General features: G+C 41.1%; 5 protein-coding genes and 1 long non-coding RNA gene across 6 annotated transcripts; 3 read left to right on the top strand and 3 right to left on the bottom strand.

Annotated features, from left to right (window-relative positions):
• Positions 1–1648: 1648 nt before the first annotated feature.
• Positions 1649–8895, bottom strand: LOC105673274 (frizzled-4-like). The gene is made up of 6 exons (XM_012368797.2): positions 8495–8895; positions 5002–5221; positions 4539–4726; positions 4170–4454; positions 3894–4098; positions 1649–3616 (listed from the first exon to the last, which is right to left on the bottom strand). The coding sequence occupies exons 1-6, from the start codon at positions 8708–8710 to the stop codon at positions 3060–3062; spliced, it is 1671 nt and encodes a 556-aa protein (XP_012224220.1). The 5' UTR covers positions 8711–8895; the 3' UTR covers positions 1649–3059.
• A 718-nt stretch (positions 8896–9613) lies between these two features.
• On the top strand, positions 9614–10570 carry RpS20 (ribosomal protein S20). The gene is made up of 3 exons (XM_012368670.2): positions 9614–9770; positions 10025–10130; positions 10264–10570. Exons 1-3 carry the CDS (start codon positions 9768–9770, stop codon positions 10518–10520), a joined length of 366 nt encoding a protein of 121 aa, XP_012224093.1. The 5' UTR covers positions 9614–9767; the 3' UTR covers positions 10521–10570.
• Positions 10571–10738: 168 nt separating this feature from the next.
• Positions 10739–12803, bottom strand: eIF2alpha (eukaryotic translation initiation factor 2 subunit alpha). The gene is made up of 6 exons (XM_012368669.2): positions 12647–12803; positions 12165–12407; positions 11858–12089; positions 11542–11774; positions 11335–11450; positions 10739–11249 (listed from the first exon to the last, which is right to left on the bottom strand). Exons 2-6 carry the CDS (start codon positions 12400–12402, stop codon positions 11019–11021), a joined length of 1050 nt encoding a protein of 349 aa, XP_012224092.1. The 5' UTR covers positions 12403–12407; positions 12647–12803; the 3' UTR covers positions 10739–11018.
• Positions 12804–13140: 337 nt separating this feature from the next.
• Positions 13141–18868, top strand: Usp20-33 (Ubiquitin specific protease 20/33). Its single transcript, XM_012368666.2, has 4 exons — positions 13141–14038; positions 14274–16040; positions 16140–16411; positions 16523–18868. The coding sequence occupies exons 1-4, from the start codon at positions 13620–13622 to the stop codon at positions 16822–16824; spliced, it is 2760 nt and encodes a 919-aa protein (XP_012224089.1). The 5' UTR covers positions 13141–13619; the 3' UTR covers positions 16825–18868.
• LOC105673202 (uncharacterized) lies at positions 17478–20098 on the bottom strand. Its single transcript, XR_001100926.2, has 3 exons — positions 19992–20098; positions 19025–19904; positions 17478–17723 (listed from the first exon to the last, which is right to left on the bottom strand). It is a non-coding gene; the product is annotated as an uncharacterized lncRNA (long non-coding RNA).
• On the top strand, positions 19964–24531 carry VGAT (vesicular GABA transporter). Its single transcript, XM_012368667.2, has 3 exons — positions 19964–20268; positions 20337–20469; positions 20649–24531. The coding sequence occupies exons 1-3, from the start codon at positions 19964–19966 to the stop codon at positions 21831–21833; spliced, it is 1623 nt and encodes a 540-aa protein (XP_012224090.1). The 3' UTR covers positions 21834–24531.
• The last annotated feature ends 27 nt before the right edge of the window (positions 24532–24558 follow it).

Raw genomic sequence — 24558 nt, 5'->3', positions numbered from 1 at the left:
TTGTGGAACCTGAGGCTGGACATCGTGGAACCTGAAGCTGGACATTCTGAAGATACGAAGCCTGGACATCGTGGGACCTGAGGCTGGACATCGTGGACCGAAGGCTGGACATTCTGAAGATAAGAAGCCTAGACATCGTGGGACCTGAGGCTGGACATCGTGGACCGAAGGCTGGACATCGTGGAACCTGAGGCTGGACATTCTCAAGATACAAAGCCTGGACATCGTGGAACCTGAGGCTGGACATTCTGAAGATACGAAGCCTGGACATCGTGGGACCGAAAGCCGGACATCATGGGACCTGAGGCTGGACATCGTTTAACCTGAGGTTGAACATCGTGAAACCTGAGGCTGGACATTCTGAAGATACGAAGCCTGGACATCGTGGAACCTGAGGCTGGACATTCTGAAGATACGAAGCCTGGACTTCGTGGGATCTGAGGCTGGACATCGTGGGACCTGAAATCTGGACATCTTGAAGATATGAAGCCTGGACATCGTGGAGCTCGAGACGTGGACGTTGTGGAACCCGAGATCTAAACATCGTGGAGCCCGAAACCTGGACATTATAGAGCTCGAGACCTGGAGATTGTGGGACTCAAGGTCTCAACATTGTGAAGTCTGAGGCCCGGATATCATGGAACCTGAGTCTCGGACATCGTGCAACACGAAGCCCAGACATCGTGGGATCTGTGGCTGGACATCGTGGGACCTGAAATCTGGACATCCTGAAGATATGAAGCCTGGACATCGTGGGACCTGAAATATGGACATCTTGAAGATATGAAGCCTGGACATCGTGAAGCTCGAGACCTGAACATCATGGAGCACGAAACCTGGACATTATAGAGCTCGAGACCTGGAGATTGTGGGACTCAAGGTCTCAACATTGTGAAGTCTGAGGCCCGGATATCATGGAACCTGAGTCTCGGACATCGTGCAACACGAAGCCCAGACATCGAGGGATCTGTGGCTGGACATCTTGAAGATATGAAGCCTGGACATCGTGAAGTTCGAGACCTGGACATCGTGGAGCTCAAGACGTGGACGTTGTGGAACCCGAGATCTAAACATCGTGGAGCCCGAAACCTGGACATTATAGAGCTCGAGACCTGGAGATTGTGGGACTCAAGGTCTCAACATTGTGAAGTCTGAGGCCCGGATATCATGGAACCTGAGTCTCGGACATCGTGGAACACGAAGCCCAGACATCGTGGGACCTGAAATCTGGACATCCTGAAGATATGAAGCCTGGACATCGTGGGACCTGAAATATGGACATCTTGAAGATATGAAGCCTGGACATCGTGAAGCTCGAGACCTGAACATCATGGAGCACGAAACCTGGACATTATAGAGCTCGAGACCTGGAGATTGTGGGACTCAAGGTCTCAACATTGTGAAGTCCGAGGCCCGGATATCATGGAACCTGAGTCTCGGACATCGTGCAACACGAAGCCCAGATATCGTGGGACCTGAGGCTGGACATCGTGGGACCTGAGGCTGGACATCGTGGGATCTAAGGCTAGACTTCGTGGGACCTGAGGCTGGACATCGTGGGACCTGAGGCTGGACATCGTGGGATCTAAGGCTAGACATCGTGGGACCTGAGGCTGGACATCGTGGGACCTGAGGCTGGACATCGTGGGATCTGAGGCTGGACATCGTGGGACCTGAGGCTGGACATCGTGGGACCTGAGGCTGGACATCGTGGAATCTGAGACTGGACATCGTGAGACGCTCGTAGATCTTCGAAAAGGCAGCACGGATTTTAAATATTGTTGGACTGGAGTTTATATTGTTAACAACAATTTTGCAGTAAATTGTATGAAACGTTTGACATCGTGGAATTTCGAATATTGTAAAATATGAATTTTCTATAGATTTTTAATATAATAGAATCTAGCTTTGATATATGAATATATCTAAAATTTCTATATTACGGCACGATTTTGCCACTAAAATTTATAAATTTTTATCACGAAATTATCATCCTTTGGAAATTCGGACGTTACATTAATTTAAAATAAAATGAGACAAACTTTCAAGATCGTTAGACTTGGATTTTTAATTGCCAAATTCATTTTTACTAGAAGTTTAAGAAATTTAAATTGTTAACACTGAGAAAATTTAGAAAAAATATTTATTAAGATAAATATATTCGAATAAGTTTATTTATAAATACTTATTTAATAATTATTTAAACTAAAATAAATTTAAATATGTTTATATGCATATTGCTAATGTGCGTTTTCAAGTCACAAATTATACACTTAGTTTATTATCTATCTTATTGTTTCTTCTTGATTTGTTAGTTACATTGATTGTTTTAATATATATACCAAATACTTTGTAATTAATTTGCACTAAAATAGTTCAATTCAGCGTTGTAAATAATGTATAGTACGAATTCAACTGAAATAAAATATATAGTGTAAACTGGCTGATTAAATAAACGATGATATAATTAAAATTTGTCTATTTTCATTATCTAAAGTTAGCTATTACATAAAACGACACCAAAATTAAATTCTAATTGATATCACATATTGATCATTTTATTGTATATTTTCTTACAAAAAAGTAGTACTTAAAAAAAATCATGCATACAATCTTAAATTATTAATAAAAATATGTAAAATTTTATTAAAATAAGCATATATCTTCTATCAAAAAGAAAAGATGTTGAAAAAGTGCTTATTTGTAAATACCCTAAATTCTTAATTATTCAAGAATTCATGAAATTTCTTACACATATTCATTCTTTCGAGCATACATTGTTTCTTTTACAATATGTACAACGTATATATACAAATGCATTGTTAGTTTTAGCGCTTATTGCTCCACATCTCGTAACTATTATTAGCATAATTAATCCGATAAATAAGTCCACAACAATACGCACTATTACAATGCTCCGATTAGTCTTTTTCTTTACAAACTATTCTAATATTTAAGGAATGTCTAAAACACTTCCGAAGTCGCAAGATTGAAAACTTTAGATCCCTTTTTACGACATTCTTCAAACGAATGCTCTGTCATGTTTAACTTTAAGATACTTAGGCGATATCTTGCTTGAAGTCTTGAAAAGGAGTGTGTATTCTGGAAGGTTTGCTAGGCGCGGCGAACAGTTTGGTCCAGGTGCGGCAGGTCTTACCGGACCATACCCACATGCCGGAAGTCACGCCGACCGCGAGAGACAGGAAGAGCCTGAGAAGGGCGACCTCGAGGCCGGCGGCCCGATAGACCGGGCCCGGGGTGCAGTTTTGGACAGCGCGGCAATCCAGCGCCGCCAGCAATGCTAATTTTTGCCATCGCGGTCTTACCGAAGCTTCGTGCAGCACGCAGACGAGGCCGCCCAGTGCTGGCAGTGCGTACAATAGCGCGAAAATACTTAGTCGCGTCATCAAGCGCTCCAGCTTGGTCGCACTACGCCCAGCACAGCGCACGGCCCTCCGCACACGGACTAACGCGCTCCCAGCGATGCTACCGAATATGCAGCCTAGCAGCAACAGAACAGCATGCGGCAGCACTTCCAGCCATAAAGCCGACTCATCCGCGATTTGACATAGTCCGGTCAATTCGTCCGCCACCACGTTGCGCGATAACAGGCTTCCTATAAAAAAAAAAATAGAGAAAATTGTAGACGTGTACGTGATATTTAGTTGAGATTAAAATATTGCGAATAAAAAGCGCATTAAAAGTTGATGGATTTCTGAAAAGTTTGCTAGAATTCTAGAATAGATGCCGGAAGATGGCGTTTGTCGATTAGAATTTGCTTCTCGAAAACTTGTCAAGATATAAAGATTCTATAAACAAAAAATGGTGGAAATATTTAAAATCAGTTGTATAATGAAGAAATATAAATTATGGAGAATACAAAAAATATTTACCTCCTGTAAAGAGCGCCGGGATAATCCAGGCGGTCACATGAAGATAGGTTGCAATATTGTGAAGAGCCTCGCTGCTCCATTCATTCCTGGCGCTCAATAGCCAGCAACCGCACAACATAGCCCACCACGTGTTGCCAGCTAATCCCAGATAATGCCTGATCAGCCACCAAACCGTACAAGGGACACTCTTCAAAGCATCGTGGACCTATTGTAGACAAACAGATATTGCAACAGTGAGAATTTCGTTGCTTATCGAAAACAGTTTTAGTTACTTACCGGAACGTAGCTTGGCCCGTCAACTTGACTGGCGCAGCTGAGCTTTTCAGCGCCGATTAAGCCCCGAATAATGTAAGCGACGGAGAGAAGGTTGTAGCAGAGCGCCAGAAAAACTATCGGCCTTTCAGGATAACGAAACCTGGACGGCTCGACCCAAAAGGTCAGCAAGGTGAAGAGAGTCGACAGAAAGCACAACCATGCCCAGCCAGTCATCCAACGTTCGGCGAATCTCTTGTCCTCTGCGCGATAATACGCATCGGTGCCACAATGCGGTGCGCAAGAAATCTGATGAAAAACGGTACGAAAAAAGAATATTTTTTTAAATTGCACTTCCGCAGTTACCGCTCTGATCTTTGCGCTTATTCTAACCGTTTCCACGTCAGGTATCTGCACGAAATGAGGCGGACATTGATTATGTTGCTGGTGCTGATGTTGTTGCGTCTGGATAGAAATTTGCGGCGTCTGTTCGTGCATCGTTGGCTGCTGAACAGTGGGCAACACTAACGGGCTGGTGTCGTCCCACGTTTCATCCGGTGGCTGTACGCACAGCGCGTTTCCTGGTTAGGTAAGAAATATTTTAGAAACACACGTGTCAAGCAGCCGAATTACTAATTTAGAAAAACATCACAGCCTCCGATTGTCAATGAGAATTCCGGCGGAAATATTTCAATTCACTTTAACACGTATGATTATATTCTAAATAGCACTCGGCCACATGTATATATAATTAAAAACGCGCGAGACTTGTCAATTTTGTTTAAATTATGATGTTAACAATGAGAATTGAGTTTGAGCGATTTTAACGATTTTTCAATGATAAATGAATGCTTACCACGATCGAGAAAGCGATCGCAATCCAGCATGTGCGGCCACGGTAAGGTGAAGCTAGTTAAGGCCGGCTCGCAGTCCCTTTTTACGGAAAGACAGAGGGATTTGCAGGCTGGTATCTGCATAGCCACATGTTCCGAGCAGACTGGAGCGAAGACGGAGCACAAGAAAAGTCTCAGATGTCTCGAACAATTATAGTGGACCAATGGCATGAAGGCCGTCAACTGCAAGTCAAATTTATCACAAAAATCAGAACAGTAGGAGTATTTTTGCCCTTCAAAGTTTGGCCTCTCAATCTCAACGATTTTTAATTCCACAAATTTCTGTACAATATTCTGCGCTTGAAAGAAATTTCTACGTTTCTCTAATTCTTGAAATGTAGGCAGAAAAGTTTACGAAGGAGATAGAGATAAAGAACGAAAAGGTAATGCATCTAACGAGGCGGAGCGGAGACTTCGCTTCCAAGAGATATAACGAGCGGTGAGTATCAAGGGTAATTATCCCGCCCATTCTTCCCGCCTCAATCCCGATGGACCCTTGCACGTCTTTGAAGTCCGCGCACTGGAACTCATCGGAGCCGTTTCCTCTCCTCCTACCCCGTCTAGATTCGCCCATTACGGGCGAACCCGATGCTCTTCTCCTCCACGGCGCTCCCCCAAATTATAGCCTCATGAAATTACGTGGTAACCCGTAATGCTGAAGCCCTTCCATTTTATTCCGCATCGTGTTCTCTTTTTCGCGCCCCGCGAGACTTCTTTTCTCACCGATCGGGCTGGACCAGCCGAAAGCAACTCGGCAGAGAGAAATCTCGTCTGGAAATCGCGTGCACGATCTTTTTTTCACTTCTCCGCGCGCGCAACAGACGTATCGGCATACAATCGAACGTGGAGAGAGTGGATTTGACGCGACGGCAGTTTTTAATCTACAACTGAAATCGATAGGATATTAAGAAGATAATACAAACATGTATGGTTTTGTCAAAAATTTCGTTACATCCTACTTTAATCAGTATGCAGAGCCTTTCATTATCGACGATATCATATGACAGAAAACGACAATTTGCGGCCCTTTTTTTCAGTACGTCAAGAATTAATCTCACCGAAATCATATTATTTTCCGCACACATTCGTGTAATCTGTTTTTGTGCGATCTTGCCTCAATTATGTCGGACCCGCAGAAGCGAAAGGGCGACGCCAAAGAAATCAGAGCGGACCGGTTCGTTCATTATTTCGCATTCTTTTCCAACGAGATGACCAGAAAAAGATGGAATAGGAAACAGCTCACTCCCCTTCTCCATCCCTTCTAATCCCTCGGGGTATTTTCAAAGCGGCTTGACAAACGACTCACAGATAGAAGATACGAATAACCGAAGAAACGGACGAACGGATAGATTTGCTTCTTATTGTGGCCTGATCCTTTTCTTTCCCGCTTTTATCCTTATGCGGCGAGCTTGTCCCGCCGATCGAGTCATTGTGAGATTTTTTACGAGGTTGCATGTATATTTATGCGATGCAATGTCAAAATACTTCTTGCGAGAAGATGCGATCCGATTTATTTCTAGAAATTGAATTGCGTTTTTCTGTCGTCCGTGTGAAAAAAAAATGAGCTTGTTTTCGATTTTCAAAATTATTTCGAATAAAAGTATAAATTGTGAAGAGAAGAATATAAAAAATATTTACACCTTCGAGTGTGCAAATTGTTACGTTTTATAATCTGTTCAAAATTGATCTTCCAAAGATATTTTGGTATTTTTCAGCTTCGCTATGACTGTAAATTGTGGATATTCGTACTACGAGCTTCACGTGTTAGCGATCCGGAATAAAAAATTTCACATTTTCTCCGCCGTTCATTATCCTCCTTTTCGGCTTCGAGGGAACTAATCGCATGAAAAGCGCACATCAAATGCACATCCGCCGAGGATGTTCCCACACACGCACATGCTTCTATGCGTGCTACACATACCTGCGCACGGGGAACACAGCTGCTACGAAAATAGCAGGGGTTTTGCTCATCAGGGTTATCTTGCTTCGGGCGACTTCAAAGGAAGCCGCCTTAACGTTATTACGATAATAAAACGCAGCGAGCGAGAGTGAACTCTTGGCTATAAATACCTCTTTCCTTACACCGTGTATGTGTGCGCTTGTGTGCGCTTGTGTGTGCTTCGTCGAGAGAAAGAAAGGGTGGGAAGGAAAAAAGAAGAAAGAACGAATGAAGGGAAGAAGAGAAAGAGAGAACAAATAGTGTGTACCACGCGCAAGTACATGGACGCGTTTTTTTCCACTGTGTCCCTTCGGCTTCCTTCGTATAAACATTATTGATAATTATTAATAAAAAATAAAATAATTATACGGTAAATCACGTGCGCTGGAGCTTGGGACTATTTTATTCAAATTGCATTTCGCGGAAGAACGATCGAAAATTGATATTAAATCGATCGACAAATTCGGTGATTTGCAAGCAAGAAGAAAATCGCTTTTTAATTATATCTCTTGTGGAAAGAACTGTATATTCCGCCCGGAGAAAAAGGGACCGGTATTCTCTTCTTGCTCCTATCTTCTCCACATCTTCTCTTTCTCTACACCCTCTCTCTCTGTAATGTCGCGGTTCAGCGACTTTGATTCACCTTATCGTTGCTAATGAAAGCCAGTCGCGCGTTCTTTGATCTTCGATCGTTTATTAACGCTCGATGCGCCATAAAAATCTCTCTTCCGCTCGTCTCCAAAAAAATGTATCTTGTATAAAATATTGTTCGGAATTATTTAATATTATTTACTAGATGATTACTTACTATTTGTTTTCTAAAATTCTAAACTTTTTTTTTAAATATACAGTATGTACGAATAACAAAAATATTCATTTTTTTAAAGTCAATGTTCGAAAGAATGTCCTGCAGCTCGGATACAAAAATTTACTCGACCTCTAAATGATTTATTTAAAACATCTGCTTCATGTCTTTGAGAGTAGCTTAGGCTACTTCAATGTTTACGTTCAATAAATTTCATGTGTAACTTGAGAAGATTATCGTAGATCAAGTGAATTTTTGTACATATCCAGGCTACATTAAAAAATAAATATTATCTTATCTTATCTATATAATATTATTTGTGTGTATTATCTCGCAATAAAATTCTCAGCACAAACATTGCAACATATCTTTGTACAGCTACATCACTAATGCATTAAAAAATATATAATTCTATTAAAAAATACAAAGTTGATCATTACATCTCTTCTAAATCTCTACTTGTTATATATATAAAAAACTATTTAAACTGTGTTATGCGGTCCTAAAAATTATTCTACTTTTTTAAAAATATTTTTCAACATCGTGAAATTAATTTCGAAAATATTCAAAGTAGATAGTTATTGTCTGTACATCTCCGAAGTTATTTTTCTTAGCATATAATACATATTTGATAGCGTTTCTGGTAAATATTGTTTACTACTTTCAAATTCTACAATTGAGAAAATAATTTATTTTAAAAATCGAAACTAACCCCTCGTTCGGCTAGTCGTTGATCCTCGTGTCCCATGAAATTCGGCATCGCGGTCAAATTATAACGCAGTCCCCGACAAAAGGATACACTGAGCCGCTCGCATTTTGCACCGGTTCCAGGATATCCGTGACTAATGCCCCATCCTTGGACCAGACCCGACGTTGTTGACAGGACAAGCAGCACAATGCATAGCACCATTTTTAATACTGACAGCATTCACATTTTATTTCTAATAATAATAATAATAATGCATGTATGATTTGTCCGTAGTACTTCGGCGGTTCGATTAATGTTCAGTAACGAAAATTCATTCACGTGATCACGATATATAATGCATGACGAGACACAAACACAACCGTCTACCTCGATGGTCGGCGGCGAACTGGTAGATCTTCACAATGAAGTTGCGCGCCCAAGCAATTCCAGGCACGTTCGACCACGCTCCTTCCACTTTTTACCGCCACGACCTGGTCTATTATCTCGGTCCCACCGCCGAGGGATCATGAGACCGCAGACATAATTAGGAACAAAGAAAACGCCGAATGCTATACTACTGCGCTGAAAAATGCCTGTCACTTTCTTACATGCAATCAAAGACAAATTTAAAATAGTTTTACTGCGCGGCAGTGGATTTCCAATAAAAGGCATCAAAGAGCCTTTTTATAAATGCACTATTTATCGAATAAAAAATTATTTTTTTGTATACTTAATTATCTATATAATGAATGGTGACATACAAAAAATTATGATAAATATATATTTGCAATATTACAAATAGAAAGTATTTATTTAATCTTGGAACACTTAATTTAACTTGAAATTATTATTTATTTTTTAAACATGCTTCTTTCGATGATAAATTATGTTTGATTTCTGTTGTGTTTCTGCAGTAACTGATATTGCAGATTCTATTTTATATGTCTTTGCGGCAATCGAATTGCTGCAACAAATTGCATCGTCTGATGCAAATAAAAATATTAAAAGTTTTCAATATTATTTGAGATGTTTCTACATTTTTTGTGTTTAGAGTGAAGTAGATGCACATTTTGAAGGAGAGAAAGAAAGAAAGAAATATAAAATGCAAGGCATAAAGTTGAAATGAACAGACCATTAGGCCTGCTAACCGGATTTCATCCAAGTGCTGCTAACCGGAAATCGTGCGTTTCAGTGCCTCTTGTGTTTCGCACGTGAAACGTGTTAAGCGTACTGGTTCAGCGCTGATCAGTTTTGCTCAATATAAATTGATTATCTCGATCAGTACGAGTATTCAATCATGGTAAGCGATTATGTTATTAACAATGAACGTTTATAAAATTTGTTTATCTTATTTGTAACGATAATATATTTCATGATGGTCACTTCGATCACTGAATTAGGTTAGGTATTGCCAAGTAGCATCATCCTCAAAGGACAAGAATAAATATGCATGATATTATATATACTTTTCAATAAAAGAAACGCGAGATTGCTAATAATACAGTATGTGAATATTTTACATGGAAGTAGACTTGTAATTTTTTTATTTTTTAGGCGACAACCAAGGTCGATAATCCTGAAAAACCAGGACAGGAACTCACTCCCATTCATCGAATTAGAATCACACTCACGTCTCGCAATGTTCGTTCTCTTGAGAAAGGTAAATAAGCTTGTAATTGTTCATTTCAACAACTGATATTAAATTATTATTTGTTTAGAAGTAAATAATCATGTTAGTGTAATTTTTGTTGCAAGCTGGATGCGATACATAAATCAATATTCTTTTATTTTAGTTTGTGCAGAATTAATAAATGGAGCCAAGAAACAGAAACTGAAAGTCAAGGGACCTGTACGCATGCCCACAAAAGTACTGCGAATAACAACCCGCAAAACACCTTGTGGTGAAGGTTCGAAGACATGGGATCGCTTCCAGATGCGGATTCACAAACGTGTTATAGATTTGTATTCACCTTCAGAGATCGTGAAGCAAATCACCAGCATATCCATTGAGCCTGGTGTAGAAGTGGAAGTAACAATCGCTAATGAATAAACGCTATAATTGAAACTAAAGTTTTAATAAAGATATAAAAGAAAGCTAAACCCATAGTTATTTTTTACATTAATATCATAACTAAAAGCAAAATAATTTAATACAACTTGATGTTAATTAATAATTGAATTTTTCTGCTTGTTTCGCAATGTTTTTTCAAAGATTGGATACCACTATATTAAATAAATCATATAAAATAATAATTAATACAAATGGAATAATGTTTGAAGTTCTTTTTATTAAAGATAAAAATACTTATCTTTAAATCAATTATATACCAAATTAGTAGAAAATTTTACTTCCATAAATTACAATATATTGATTTTTGCACTTTTATATTTAATATATATATGTATATATATATATATATTTTTAAAGAACCAGCACATTCAACAAAATGCCAGTAAAATGCCTTATCAAAGCCTAGTTGTAATAAAAGAACCTGCGAATATTTATCAGTTTATCGAGAATGTGTATTTTATTCAAATATGTCTAAATTCAATTTTCCTCTTCAGACACATTTTCGTCTTTGTCATTATGCTCAGCATCTTTATCATTCAATTCAGTTCCTTTATTATTCTGCTCCGTTCCTTCGCCGCCGCTGAAATCACCCTCCATTCCCTCTACTTCCTCTTCATCGTCATCGCCAGCAACTTCCGCATTTTCGAGTTCTGCTCGTTCCATTTGTCGCGCCAATTCTGCTTCATCCGTTGCAGTAACAACCTTCGGCTAGTGTTGAAAAACGAAAAAAATTAGATTTAACTTGGCACATGCACGAACAAGTTAGATGAATGTATTCGATCATAACACGTACTGCCATTTGAACGTTAAATACACCGCCGAGCGATGTTATCTTATTCTGAATGACTTCGATTGCATCACCTAGCGCTTTCAAACCATCCTGTTTTTCTGGTGTAGATGTTGTCATAACTAAACGTTAACATATAAATACAATATAGTACATTTAATACACATGTGAACGATTGCAAAGAAAAGCTATGTGCAGTAATAATATACATACCATATAAAGGAGGAGCAATTAAATTAATTTTTATGGGAAGTTCATCAGTGGAGAGAGCTAAGCCAGCCTTTAGCGCAGTTTTCACAGCATCAATCCCTTCGTAGCCGTAACATGCCACTTCGACGTCCGCTCTAATTTTGACCGCCTGCGAAGTGAGTTTCCGTTTGATGTTGTTTAGCAATACCTCTTTCGTATGCTCATCTAGGCCACACTCTGCTAAAATGGAGGGATCCCTAAAATTGTTTATATTCATAAATATACTTATATGTTTCCAATACATCTAAGTATTAATTTAGTTATCAGCAGTTCTTCTTACAATACTGATTGTTTGAAAAAATCATAAGCGGATGCTTTTTGTTTCTTGTATTTCTCTTCAAAGTGCCAGGCTGTTTTCTGATATAGTTCCTCTAGCTGGTCATCACTGTCATAATGCAACAATTCTGCCACATGTCTTAAGATTGAATTAACGGCTTTAGCTTTAGCGTATCTCTCCGTACACTTCTCCACATCCTCGGCAGACACACGACGTTTGCTCAAATCAATGTAACCTAAGATTCGTAATTTACATAATATACTATAATATAAAGGCCATTATATAGATCAAAAATAAGATTTGTAATTACCTTTTTCTTTATCTACTCGAATAACGACGACCGGTTCGGTCTTGCCTACTCGAATAAGTTTGTTAATAGATCTAATACGTCTCCTGGACAGTTCAGACAATAGGATCATGCCCTCGATATTGTTATACTCCAGTAGATGCACATATGCACCCATCTCAGCTATACTACGAACATTCACCATCACCACATCTTCCACCTCTGGATATTTTTCTTTATAAAATCGGCACGACAACACCATAGTTGCTAAAAATATGTAAAATCTTGCATTACATACATACGTCATCAAACATTTGCAAAAAATAAGTCAGAAAGTATACGAAATGCCAGTTAAAAATAATATATTAACAGCAGTTTTGCTATGTGAGCGACAGGAACAGTTTTTAATTGAAAAAGTTATCGAAAAAATAAAAAAATTGATAGGTTAACTTGTAGGTTAACACAGTAAAACGCTTAAGAATTATCAATATCGCTCCGATGATTACCTTAAATAAGCAGACTTTCAAAACAATCAATCTTCCTTCTAATTAAATCAGCAGAATAAGTTTAGAATAGTAAAAAGTCACGTAAGATCTGTCAATAATCCATGTGCAACCCTGTCTCAATTTTAAGAGGGGTTAAATCGAGCATAAAGCTGTCCTAACATAACCTCAACTTAATTTTGACTTTGCATGACGTCGACTTAAGCTTTCATTCATGCGAGCGATGTCGACTGTATGCCATGCAACGTAATGCAAATTTATAAAAACGGAAAAATTCACTAGGTTATAGACCAATTAAATCATGAATGCTCTAATTCGGGAAGTTTGTGTTGTAGAAAATACTATAAACGAGTGAATCGAGATGAGTTTTTTCGACAGACGTTGATCCAAACGAAGCCAGCAAGGTTAAAGATAGCTAAAAATTCGACTCTGGAGTATCTCTATATTTGGCAAAACATTATCGTGTCTTAATGAAAAAAAGATTAACAAATTAATTAATTATTTTTAAAAATAAATTATTGTTTTTAATCAGAACAAGAATTGATTCTAATATTGAAATTTTCAAGAATCACATTTATCAAACACGATGAACGTAGCATTCGTCGTTTCGGAGTGGTGATTGGTTGATGCCACCGCCTTCATGCGATTGTACTCTTTCATCTGGATGAGCCTTAACAGTTCGTTTACACAGAGATATGTATACTGTCTCCAATGACAATCATTTTCGTGCGCGACTCTCGATACGCTTGATTACGGCGCGCGACATGTCTCAGTCAGGTTAGAGGACTGCAATGACTTTACGATGATCATCACCAGCAGCGTAATGATGACGATGACAGTGACACGCGTTATCGCGAATCACGCGTAGTCCGGACAGTGATCCCGACTGCACGTGTGAGATCGAAGATAAGTGTTATACACGTCATCATCGAGGAACCATCAATTTTCACTCTGAAGGCGACAATTCGTTTAGAAAATGCCGTTAGTCGTGAGGAACTGCCCGCATCTGGCCAACCGCAGCGATCTCGCCTTCATCGAGGCGGTGATGGCGCGGGAGGAGCGTTTCGCGAAGTGCAGCGACTGCGACACCCAGGGGCCAAATCTCTGGCTTTGCTTGTTCCCGGACTGCCGCTGGGTTGGCTGTGCAGAGACTCATCTTGACCACAGCACTATCCACAATCAAAACTTCCCGATGCACTGCGCTCATATGAATCTGTCCACCAACAGGATCTGGTGCTATTCTTGCAAAAGCGAAGCTATTGCCAAGCATGTGCCGTCACCTCCACTGTCGCCCACGCAGGTAGAGTTTAAAACTATGGCAAACAAATTTGCTGGGGATGCTCCTGGTAGCATTGAGTCCAAATTGGATGGCTTAGACAGACTGATGCTCGACAAGTAAGTAAATTCAAGCGATTATCATGACGTTAAATATCTTGTAAGTCGAAAGCTGAAATTTGTTTAAAATCTGACGTGTCATCTGATGTGTCAAATCAACAACTGACAAATGATTATGGTGAATTAATATTGTTCATATTTCAATGATAATGAGATAGAAATGTAGTAAAATAGAATTGAATAGACATGAATTAAATTTAGTTTGGATCTAAAACATCGTGTTTTTTATTAACAGATTTTATGGAGATTGGTCGATAAACAGAATCAATCCAGAGAAAGGAAATTTATTTAATGAGCGATCTGGAGATTCTCCCGACAGTACAGATTCTGACGAGAGCAAGGACTTCTCTGGAAAGCCAAGAGGTTTGGTGGGCTTGCAAAATATTGGCAATACGTGTTACATGAATGCAGCGCTCCAAGCTCTATCTAATGTGTCTCCCTTGACACAGTTCTTCTTGGATTGTGGCCATATGGTCAGCTACATGTCGAAAGACAGGAAACCCGGATTAAGTCTAAGCTATCTAAATCTGATTCGAGATATGTGGAACAAAAAGACGAGGGGATATGTCGTGCCGCACGGTATTCTCTCGGGCATCAGAACGGTCCATCCAATGTTCCGCGGGTATCATCAACACGACACTCAGGAATTTCTCAGATGTTTCATGGATCAATTGCATGAAGAACTGAAGGAGCACATAGAAGATGACAGGGACGTTCAACTGCGGTTGAAGGGGCTCGGAGATCACTCTTCAGAGGACGAAGACGAGGCCGAGATGGACGGCAACGCGTCGAGTCAATCGGACGCCGAGTACGAGACCTGCGACTCGGGCGTGAGCGAGCAGAGTTCTCTGAGCGACGAGGGTGAACGCGGCACGAAGAGACGATATTCTCGCGTGTCGCAAACGGAGAAGTTGCGGAACAAATTCACCAGCAGAAACCTAAAGAAGTCGAATGTCGAGCCGTCGATGCCGTTCTCGCCACCGCAACGTTCACCGCAAAACTCGCCGACCAAGCATCGCACCAAGAAGCAAATGAAGACGCGCAGCATCATCAGCGACACATTCGACGGCAAGCTTCTAAGTAGCGTGCAGTGCTTGACGTGCGATCGGATTTCCACCCGGGTGGAGACCTTCCAGGATTTATCCTTGCCCATACCGAGTAGAGATCACATCGACATGCTGCATCAGGGTTCGCTGACGCCGCAGAAAGCCGGCCCGTGCTCGGACGTAGTTTACGTAACCAATCAGTCAGGCTGGCTGTCGTGGTTCCTGCAATGGATGCGCTCGTGGTTCTGGGGACCAGTGGTCAGCCTGCACGACTGTCTCTCCGCATTTTTTAGCGCCGACGAACTCAAGGGCGACAATATGTACAGTTGCGAAAAGTGTAATAAGCTACGGAACGGCATCAAATTCTCCAAGGTTCTGGAACTGCCCGAGATACTGTGCATTCACCTGAAGAGATTCCGTCACGAGTTGATGTTCAGCTCGAAGATCGCAAATTACGTGTCATTTCCGCTCGAGGGTCTCGACATGCGGCCGTATCTGCACAAAGAGTGCGTGTCCAAGGTCACGACTTACAATTTGATATCGGTCATCTGTCACCATGGAACCGCCGGCGGCGGTCATTACACCTGTTACGCGCTGAATCCCATCGCTAACAAGTGGTACGAGTTCGATGACCAGTGCGTCACGGAGGTCTCGCCGGAAACGGTGAAGCACTGCGAGGCTTATGTGCTCTTCTACAAGAAATGGTCGCCGGATATGATGCAGCTGCGCGACAAGACCATGGAGCTGATGGAGATATCGTCCCGCGAGTTGTCCGACCTGAACTTCTTCGTGTCCCGACAGTGGATCAATCGCTTCAACACATTTTCCGAGCCGGGTCCGATCGACAATTCCGACTTTTTGTGTCCGCACGGGGGCGTAATCCCCGTTAGAGCACAATTCGTCGACAAGATCAGCATGCCGATACCGCAACCGGTCTGGGAATACTTGTATAATGCGTAAGTTTTCTCGACACGAGCACGACAAAATTATTGTACCATTTTTTTTTGTTTTAGATATCGCTTCTCTCTGTGTACTTACACGCTTTGTTGTCACAGATTTGGAGGAGGTCCAGCCTGTACACATCTGTTCGAGTGTCCGACCTGTGAAGAAAAGTACGAATCCTTGCAGAAGCGTAGGCAGTACGAGATGGAGCTATTTCAGCGATTGAATCACGCCACCGACAACCACACGGCTATTTACGCGTTAGCGATGGCCTGGTTGAGACAATGGCAGAGTTTTGTCAGAGGCAAGGAAACTCAGCCACCAGGACCAATTGATAATAATTCCATCGTTGTAAATAAAAATGGGCAAAATAGTCTTAAAGTTGGTAAGTCTTCGTCGATCGCGATCACAATTGTAGAATTGTTATTGCAATTGTGTCAAATCGTGCAACGAGTATAATGTTTCCCATCTTTATATTCGTGTCCTCCGCTTGCAGGCTCGGATTATGGCCAAATAGCCGAGGAACTGTGGCAGTTCTTCCTGACGACGTACGGCGGTGGACCAGAATTGATGCTGCACTCGTGTCAACGACCGGTGTCCGCCCAGCCTAACGTTTCTATACATTCCGCGTCGAATCCAAATTTGATAGATCCGAATCTTAAATGTAATCGTGTGGAAGCTAAGTCTAACAAGCTTTGCACAACCAGGAGCTCGGAAACGATTTCGCAAGACACCGCAATCGACAGCCTAATTTCGAACAGCGACTCCCATCAAACACAGAGGGACATGAGCGAGTGAGTAGATTGTGCGAATTGTGATTTCGCGATGTTCCATACGCCACGGCAAACATTTCCATTGATTTTAGATTAGTTTCTTAAGTAAGCAAATTATCCTACTTTCGAAATTCCACGTGTCACATTCGGATCGGAACTGGCACTTTCCTGTTAGCTTTCTACGGATGAGACAGTCCTAGCTCCTTGGAAATAAAACAATCACTGTCATATTGCGACTTGAAAGTAAAAAGACAATCGGATAATTCTGTACCATAGTAATTTACGTATCAAATTTTTTAATCTAAATTATCATTATGTATCTAATCCAAAAGATATCTTTATCATCAAAAACATGGATAAATAAATAATTGCATTTTATCACACTTGATGCATAACGAGATATCAGCTTTGCTCTATAAAAACTGAAAAACTACTTATCTCTTAATTGATTGGTAAAGATTATCTAAGAATGCCATATCCAAATGTGTCTTTTTTTATTTTTAAGTCATCAGTTTGGAGAATCAAATGACATTGGTTGTTTCAAAGCCATCGTTTTGACGCTATGGGGTCTCAATTGTGCACCGTGTCACTCGTTCAGCGACGTGGAATTTCATTATATGATTTTATTGATGGGAATATTGTATATGATGGGACACGTAGTTATAGTACAAAAAAGAATTTGCTATAGACGATCGTGTATTATTTAAATACAAATCTTAGCTCGTAATTTTCGCCCAAAGTCTAGGCCGTAACATCGCGCGATCTCGGTATAGTTGTATCACGTTTTCGATGTTTGTACATTCGCCGTGATGTCGGTGTGTGCGTGTGTACGTCATTCTTACACGTAAAGACAGGTGGTCTTTTTTTCTCTCTTTGCTTCTCCTAATTATGTATATAACACCGTTACTTCTTCGTTGGGGTGATCTGGAAAGAAAAAAAAAAGATGCTAAGAAAGACTGACAAACCAATTTTTATTTAAAAAAAAAGAAAAGAAAAAACACAGAAACGTTCAGTTAATTGTACGATTTAGCGGCTACTTAGTTACAAAATCGAATATGTTGGTGCGAAGAACCTCAATGATCCTTGCTTCTGTTTTCGAGCAGACGAATTTATTGTTGTTGTTATTTAATGAACTTATCGCTGTACATGTATTTTTTGTAGCACTCAGAGAGCTAATTTCGATTCCTTTTACCTTCCGCGAGCATCAAGTAGTCGAAGTATGCAATTAATTGTAATAAGAGAAATAGAAAATATTTCTCGAGTAGCAGTCTAATTGCCATAAAATTTCGAGAGAAATTTTATCACAATGTTCTGATACAGTGTTCGAGTATTTATTGTAACATTGCATGATTTCACGACTTTGTGCCCGCAAGAGGCAAAAAGAATCGCGTATTACGAGCTTCCTCGCAGGCTCATTTGTGTTCTTGTGAATACCGTCTCGTTGCTAAGGACACGCCTCCTTGTAACGGTCGCTCATTTCAATGCGATACCATGATTGCATTACCGAAAAAGAATAATACAGTACAATTTGAGTTTTATTCGCGCGGCGAAACAATTGTAAAGAATTATTAAGACTATACGTCTATAATCACCCAAAGTGAAGTGCATAACATGGATAATAAATAAGTTGATTTTATTCATCTATTGAAATCCGGATTATGTCATTTCCGAGCGAAATGTGCGCTTTGTTCGTGTTAACTAGGATTCTTAATTTTTCTTTCTACGTCTATGATTTTTATAATTTTACGGCAAGTCGAATATTACACGGCTTACTGCAAAATGACAAATCTCGTAGTCAGGAATTCTCGGAATTATGCAATAGCAATTGAATATTCATCATGAATTTTTGATCGGAGCGACATGCTAATTCTGAATTTCAAACACACACAGTATTAGAAAAGGATTATACGCCCAAAACGCTGCACAATAATTGCTATCTCATTCCATAAATTAAGAGCACCAAGAGAGAGAGATCTAATTTCTTAGATCTACTTTATTTCTACTCGATACACAAAATTGTGTGATTAATAATTATACAAATAAAGTGATGAAAGCGTTCCTTTAACAAACGACAATTGCATTACTCATCAGCCCTCCAATATTTTTATAACTGCGGAAATCTCGCCTTTTTGTTTTCTATTAAAAAGAATAGATATAACCGATTTGTACGCCTTTCGATTACTTCCCCATGATTGTGTAAGAAATCGCAACGTTTTCATTCGTACTTAAGGGGCGCGGGTTTTATTCCACCCCCGTTTTCGAGAGGAGCGAGTGCGCGGACGAGGGACACGCGCGGGATGATAATGCGTCTCCCTCTCTCGTGGACCATCGATCGAATCCTGCGCGTTCGGGGAAGGCTGGCCATATTCCCCCGATCTCCCGATTCCTTAAACCCCGCCGTGTACCCGCTCTGCTTAGTCGATGCCGCGGGTCGAGGGCTCCACCGCGATTTTCGCCTCGCAAGCCGCGGTGTAGATCGTAGGTGAAGTAACATCGTCGTCATCATGCGGTTTCGCAATCCGAGTAGTTAGGTAGCACGCTCGTTCCGACTCCTCTTCACTTTTTTCTTCCCTCCTTTCTTCTTCATGAAGCCTCGCTTTTGACCGGGGTCGCAGCCGTTTTTTTAGTTTAGTCATTTCTATCGTGCCGCCGATCGACTGCGCCGCGCGAGGGCCGATCGTTGAGAAACGAGGTCTCTCGGGAGGAAACATCCGAGGCGGGCATCGGATCCCTTGTTCGGTAAGCTCGACTTTTTTCATTCACATGACATCGACACGAATTTTATCTCTGGTGAGACACTCTCTGCTCACTGTATTATCCTGCGACGAGATCTGTACATCTGCAAATACAATTACATCACCTTCACGCATCTTCGTTTCATTCATTCAGTAATTTGAAATATTCTATCTATCGTATTTAAATATTTTATTCGAGGTGTCTAAGACGTATGATTTCAATCTGGACGATTAAAAGATACTCTGCATGTCACTCGTGATTTCCAAATCAATTTTGGAAATATGTACCAGGATATACGTTCACCCTTCGCTTCTTTCATCTCCTCAGACGCATTGTACAGTTCCTAGCTGTGGTTTTGTGTGTGAGAATCTACTTTTAGAAAGGATTGTAAGTAAACATGTCGCCGTAGAAGCAACAGATAGAGAGAAATGGCGAATTTCCGTGGATTTTACATACCTTCCATCGGTGCAACCGTCAGCGTCGCCTGGGAGACTTTAAAGGCCAAATGGCCGGAGAACAGTCCGTGTATGGAGCTGATCCGCGGCGGCGGCGGCGGCGGCGGCGGCGGCATGGGCCAAGGACATCCGCAAGGCCAAAGCGGTCAGGGTCAGTTCAAGTCCTTCGACGAAGGCCGCGATAATACCGAGATGATGACTATGAACGGGGACCAGGCGTATCGGGATCAGAACAACGTGGCGGTTGCTGAGGACTCCTTCAGCTATCAGAGAAACGGGTAAGAACGCATCGCCGATCGAAGTATCCGAGAGTTTTTCAACTCGCCGCGAAACGCTCCGATTTCAGGGACAAAATCAGAACCGGAAGTGTGAGTAGCGGGGAGTTCAGCGAGTACGACGAGGGCGGCGGAGAATTCGGCGGCCCGGGCGTCAAGATCAACGAATGGCAAGCCGCTTGGAATGTTACAAATGCCATTCAGGTATCATATGATCGGAGAAGTTTTTGGTAACGTAATACAAAAGTTTCTATTAAAAAAAAAGAACCTATAAAACGCCATTATAATAATACCATTACATTATTAATTGTTGTGACAATTGTGCAATATGAGATTGCATTATACATAATGCGACATCTATTTCCGATGCTGGAATTTTCCAGGGAATGTTTATCGTCTCCCTGCCGTTCGCCGTCCTGCGCGGTGGTTACTGGGCGATCGCCGCGATGATCGGCATCGCGCACATCTGCTGCTACACCGGCAAGATCCTGGTCGAGTGCCTGTACGAGCTGGACTCGGTGACGGGTCAGCGTGTGCGCGTGCGAGACTCGTACGTGGCCATCGCCAAGGAGTGCTTCGGGCCGAGATGGGGCGCCCGCGCCGTCAACATCGCGCAGATCATCGAGCTGCTGATGACCTGCATTCTGTACGTGGTCGTGTGCGGCGACCTGATGATCGGCAGCTATCCCGAGGGCGCGATCGACACACGTAGCTGGATGATGCTGATCGGTATATTCCTGCTTCCGCTCGGCTTTCTCAAGTCGCTGCAGCATGTCTCCATGCTCAGCTTCTGGTGCACGATGTCTCACCTCTTCATCAATGCGATCATCATCGGTTACTGCATCCTGGAGATCGGTGACTGGGGCTGGTCGAAGGTGAAGTGGACGTTCGATATTGAAAACTTCCCGATCTCGCTAGGCGTTATCGTTTTCAGCTACACATCGCAGATCTTCCTGCCGACCCTCGAGGGCAATCTCATCGATCGCTCGAAATTCGATTGGATGTTGAACTGGAGCCACATCGCCGCGGCGGCGTTCAAGTCGCTCTTCGGCTGGATCTGCTTCCTGACGTTTCAGAACGACACGCAGCAGGTGATCACGAACAACCTGCACTCGGCCGGCTTCAAGGGCTTGGTCAATCTGTGCCTGGTCGTCAAAGCGGTGCTCTCGTATCCGCTGCCGTATTACGCGGCCTGCGAGCTCCTGGAGCGCGCCTTCTTCCGCGGCCGGCCGAAAACGATCTTCCCGACGATCTGGACGGTGGATCGCGAATTGAAGGTCTGGGGTCTCGCCTGGCGAGTCGGCGTGATCGTGTTCACCATTCTGATGGCGATCTTCATACCGCACTTCAGCATACTGATGGGCTTCATCGGCTCTTTCACCGGCACTATGCTTTCGTTCATCTGGCCTTGCTACTTCCACCTGAAACTCAAGAGAAACTCGATGGAGTGGAGCGCCGTCGCGTACGACTGCTTCGTCATCTTTCTCGGTGTTCTCTTCGGGGTGATCGGCGTCTACGACTCCGGCTCCGCGCTGATCAACGCCTTCGAGATTGGCCTGCCCTTCTAAGCAATCTCGCGCGAATCCGGGCCGTTTTGTTGTTGTTCTTGTCTCGTATCGAAATGATATCACGCTTTCGAGCTATCAAAGTATTTGACTCTCGATTCTAACACGTATGATATTCAGTGCAATAATTGCTAATACATGCGAGAGACTACATAAAATTCTGAACACATACTCAGATAATAACGAAAAGAAGTACATATCAGGAGTTCTCTAAATAATATTATGATTCAATAATTGAGACACAAAACTTCACAAAATCTTCTAATGATTAATTGAAAAATGAATGTTATCGCGAAATTCCTTCAATTTCAATCAATAAGAATGCTATTTCATAAAAGTTCTTAAAATATGTCTCTACATTGAAACGCGGTGAATCAAAATCAAATATTTCACATGCTCGAAGGCGATTAACTAGTACGAAAATTTTGCATTATGGAAAATAGTGTACCTATTTCTTATTATTTCAACTTATGGGCTGATAATTTTAGAACGATATACAGAGTGTCCCACACTAACCGCACCACACGATAATAGCACATTTTAAGATGAAAATCCCAACACCAAAATGTCGAGGCTACAATAGTTTTTAAATAAGAAGCATTTAAAGTTAATCAATCGAGTTGCTCCGAATTCATGCGCTTAGACACGGTTGTAGAAAAAAAAGACGGATCGATATCTGAAGATATCCTCATTATTGTGTCGCATACCGTGCCTGAGCGCGCGAATCTGGAGCAAACTGATTGCTCAATTCTAAACGCTTTTCACTTAAACTATTGTACCCTCGACATTTTGACGTTAGGATTTTCATCTCAAAATAATCTCAGAAATGTGCCATTACCGTGTGATTAAGTGTGGGACATCCTGTACAATCCAATCTGTCTTTCTTTTCTATCATTTCAGTAATTTTCAGTCGGCACTTGTACTCTAAGGATGTAAAAGTTAAAATTAGGCGAGAACGTAATATTTTCTAATCGCAGAATTCTTTTTCAAAGGAAAAATTATTGGCTCATTAGAGAGCGTGTAAAAGTTTTATTGTACACTTCACGTTGCAAGCAGTACTATGACATATCTGAAGCGATAGATTTATCCAAGAGTCTTCCACAATCTCGGATTTGTTTTGCATTCGGGAGCCAGTAGATATATAACGAGAGATCTAGGGCGCATTGAGCGTAAGAATATTTCGCACGGAGCGCACTTGACGATGTCTTCCACAATGTCTTCCAGCAGCAAGCAAATCGCAGCCTAACTAACTAGTTGACTACTGTTACAGTTTTCTGGATTTTATAACTGTATTGCTGCGGAGTTACACCCGTGTATAATTTTTATGTGACCTGTTGAACCGCGACGACGGGACGCGCGGTGATCTCGATCATGATTTCGTCGTGATTTACGTCGACGACGAATCTGCCAAGTAACTTAGAGCTAGCCCGCCGTGCCGTCCCCTCGCCGTACAAACGAGACGCAAAATGATTGCGCGATTAGTTATGTACAATCGAGTACAATTAGTTGTATAATCCAACGTCTTCCAAGATCGCATAGATAAACAGTTTAAGGAAATGAGTAGACAAAATGTAGTTGTTTCGTGTAGCTGCAGAATGCTGCGATGGCTCGATTCGCGAAACATCCATTTCCCGAGGTTTGTCCTAGAAAGATGATTATATACTATATTTTTGAATTCACAATTGTTTAACGTATAAATTTAGCGCCATGAATCTGTGACACAATATTTTTTAAGTCATTTTCAGTCATTTTGAGCTTTTAATTTTATACTCTTAGATTCATAAATTTCTTGATCTTTTGAACCAGATATATTTTCCTCCAAAATTCCATTAAATCTCGAAGTCACATTCGCCAGCGTTCTGCAGACATGAAAAATTCGCAAATTAAAGAACGTTAATAATCGTGAAACGAGTCTTCCAATAATGTCTTCCAAAGAAAAAAAAAAAAAAAAAAAAAGAAAAAAAAACGATAATATTAATGAAAATAATAACAATATTACTATATACAATGATGTATTACTATTTATTGAGCAAAGAGGATCTTTGTCGAATGATATTAAGCGTTACATTGAGAGTTGTAGGCGTTAAGCGTTAACTCGTAAGGCTACGGTCATGCATAATTGATGTTTCATATCAATGAATATGTCAATGATACATAATGTAAGTAAAATCACGCTGTTCACGATATCAATTTAGGTCGTTAACGAGGGATCATCTTCTTTATATCGACAATAATTTTCAAAAGTCATTGAAAAAAATATGAGCGTTGGAATTCTCTCTTCGTGGGGTGATCGTAGATCGAGCAACGCTGTTATTTGTTCGATAAAATTTAATTTCGCGCTTTGATATATTCAAAGTGATCGACCGGAGAGAAAAGTAGAACGAATGTCTTGACAATAATCATTGAGAATTTAGAGATAGATGTCCCGACCGGATCATTGAAGAAGAACCACGAAGAGACATCCCGAGGACTGACGTTTTAACGCAAACAGATGTAGGCTTATAAAGCGCTTTCGTAAAAATATCCAAATATTTTGTGGCGTTTCGAGAAAAGCAAACCTCATCGATGTTGTGTAGGCAGAATATACTTATAAACGTTATAAAATGATGTAAAGCGGCCTCCATATATTATGAGAAATATGAAAATACATTATCCATATATGAACACGAGGAGTGAAAATATATTAACAAAATTTTATGAACGTATAGTTTTCTCTTTCTCTCTCGCA

Source organism: Linepithema humile, chromosome 6, assembly GCF_040581485.1.
Source record: "Linepithema humile isolate Giens D197 chromosome 6, Lhum_UNIL_v1.0, whole genome shotgun sequence".
Classification (NCBI taxonomy): Eukaryota; Metazoa; Arthropoda; class Insecta; order Hymenoptera; family Formicidae; genus Linepithema; species Linepithema humile.
Note: the sequence above shows the minus strand (reverse complement) of the source record. Positions and strands in the feature narration are given on the sequence as shown.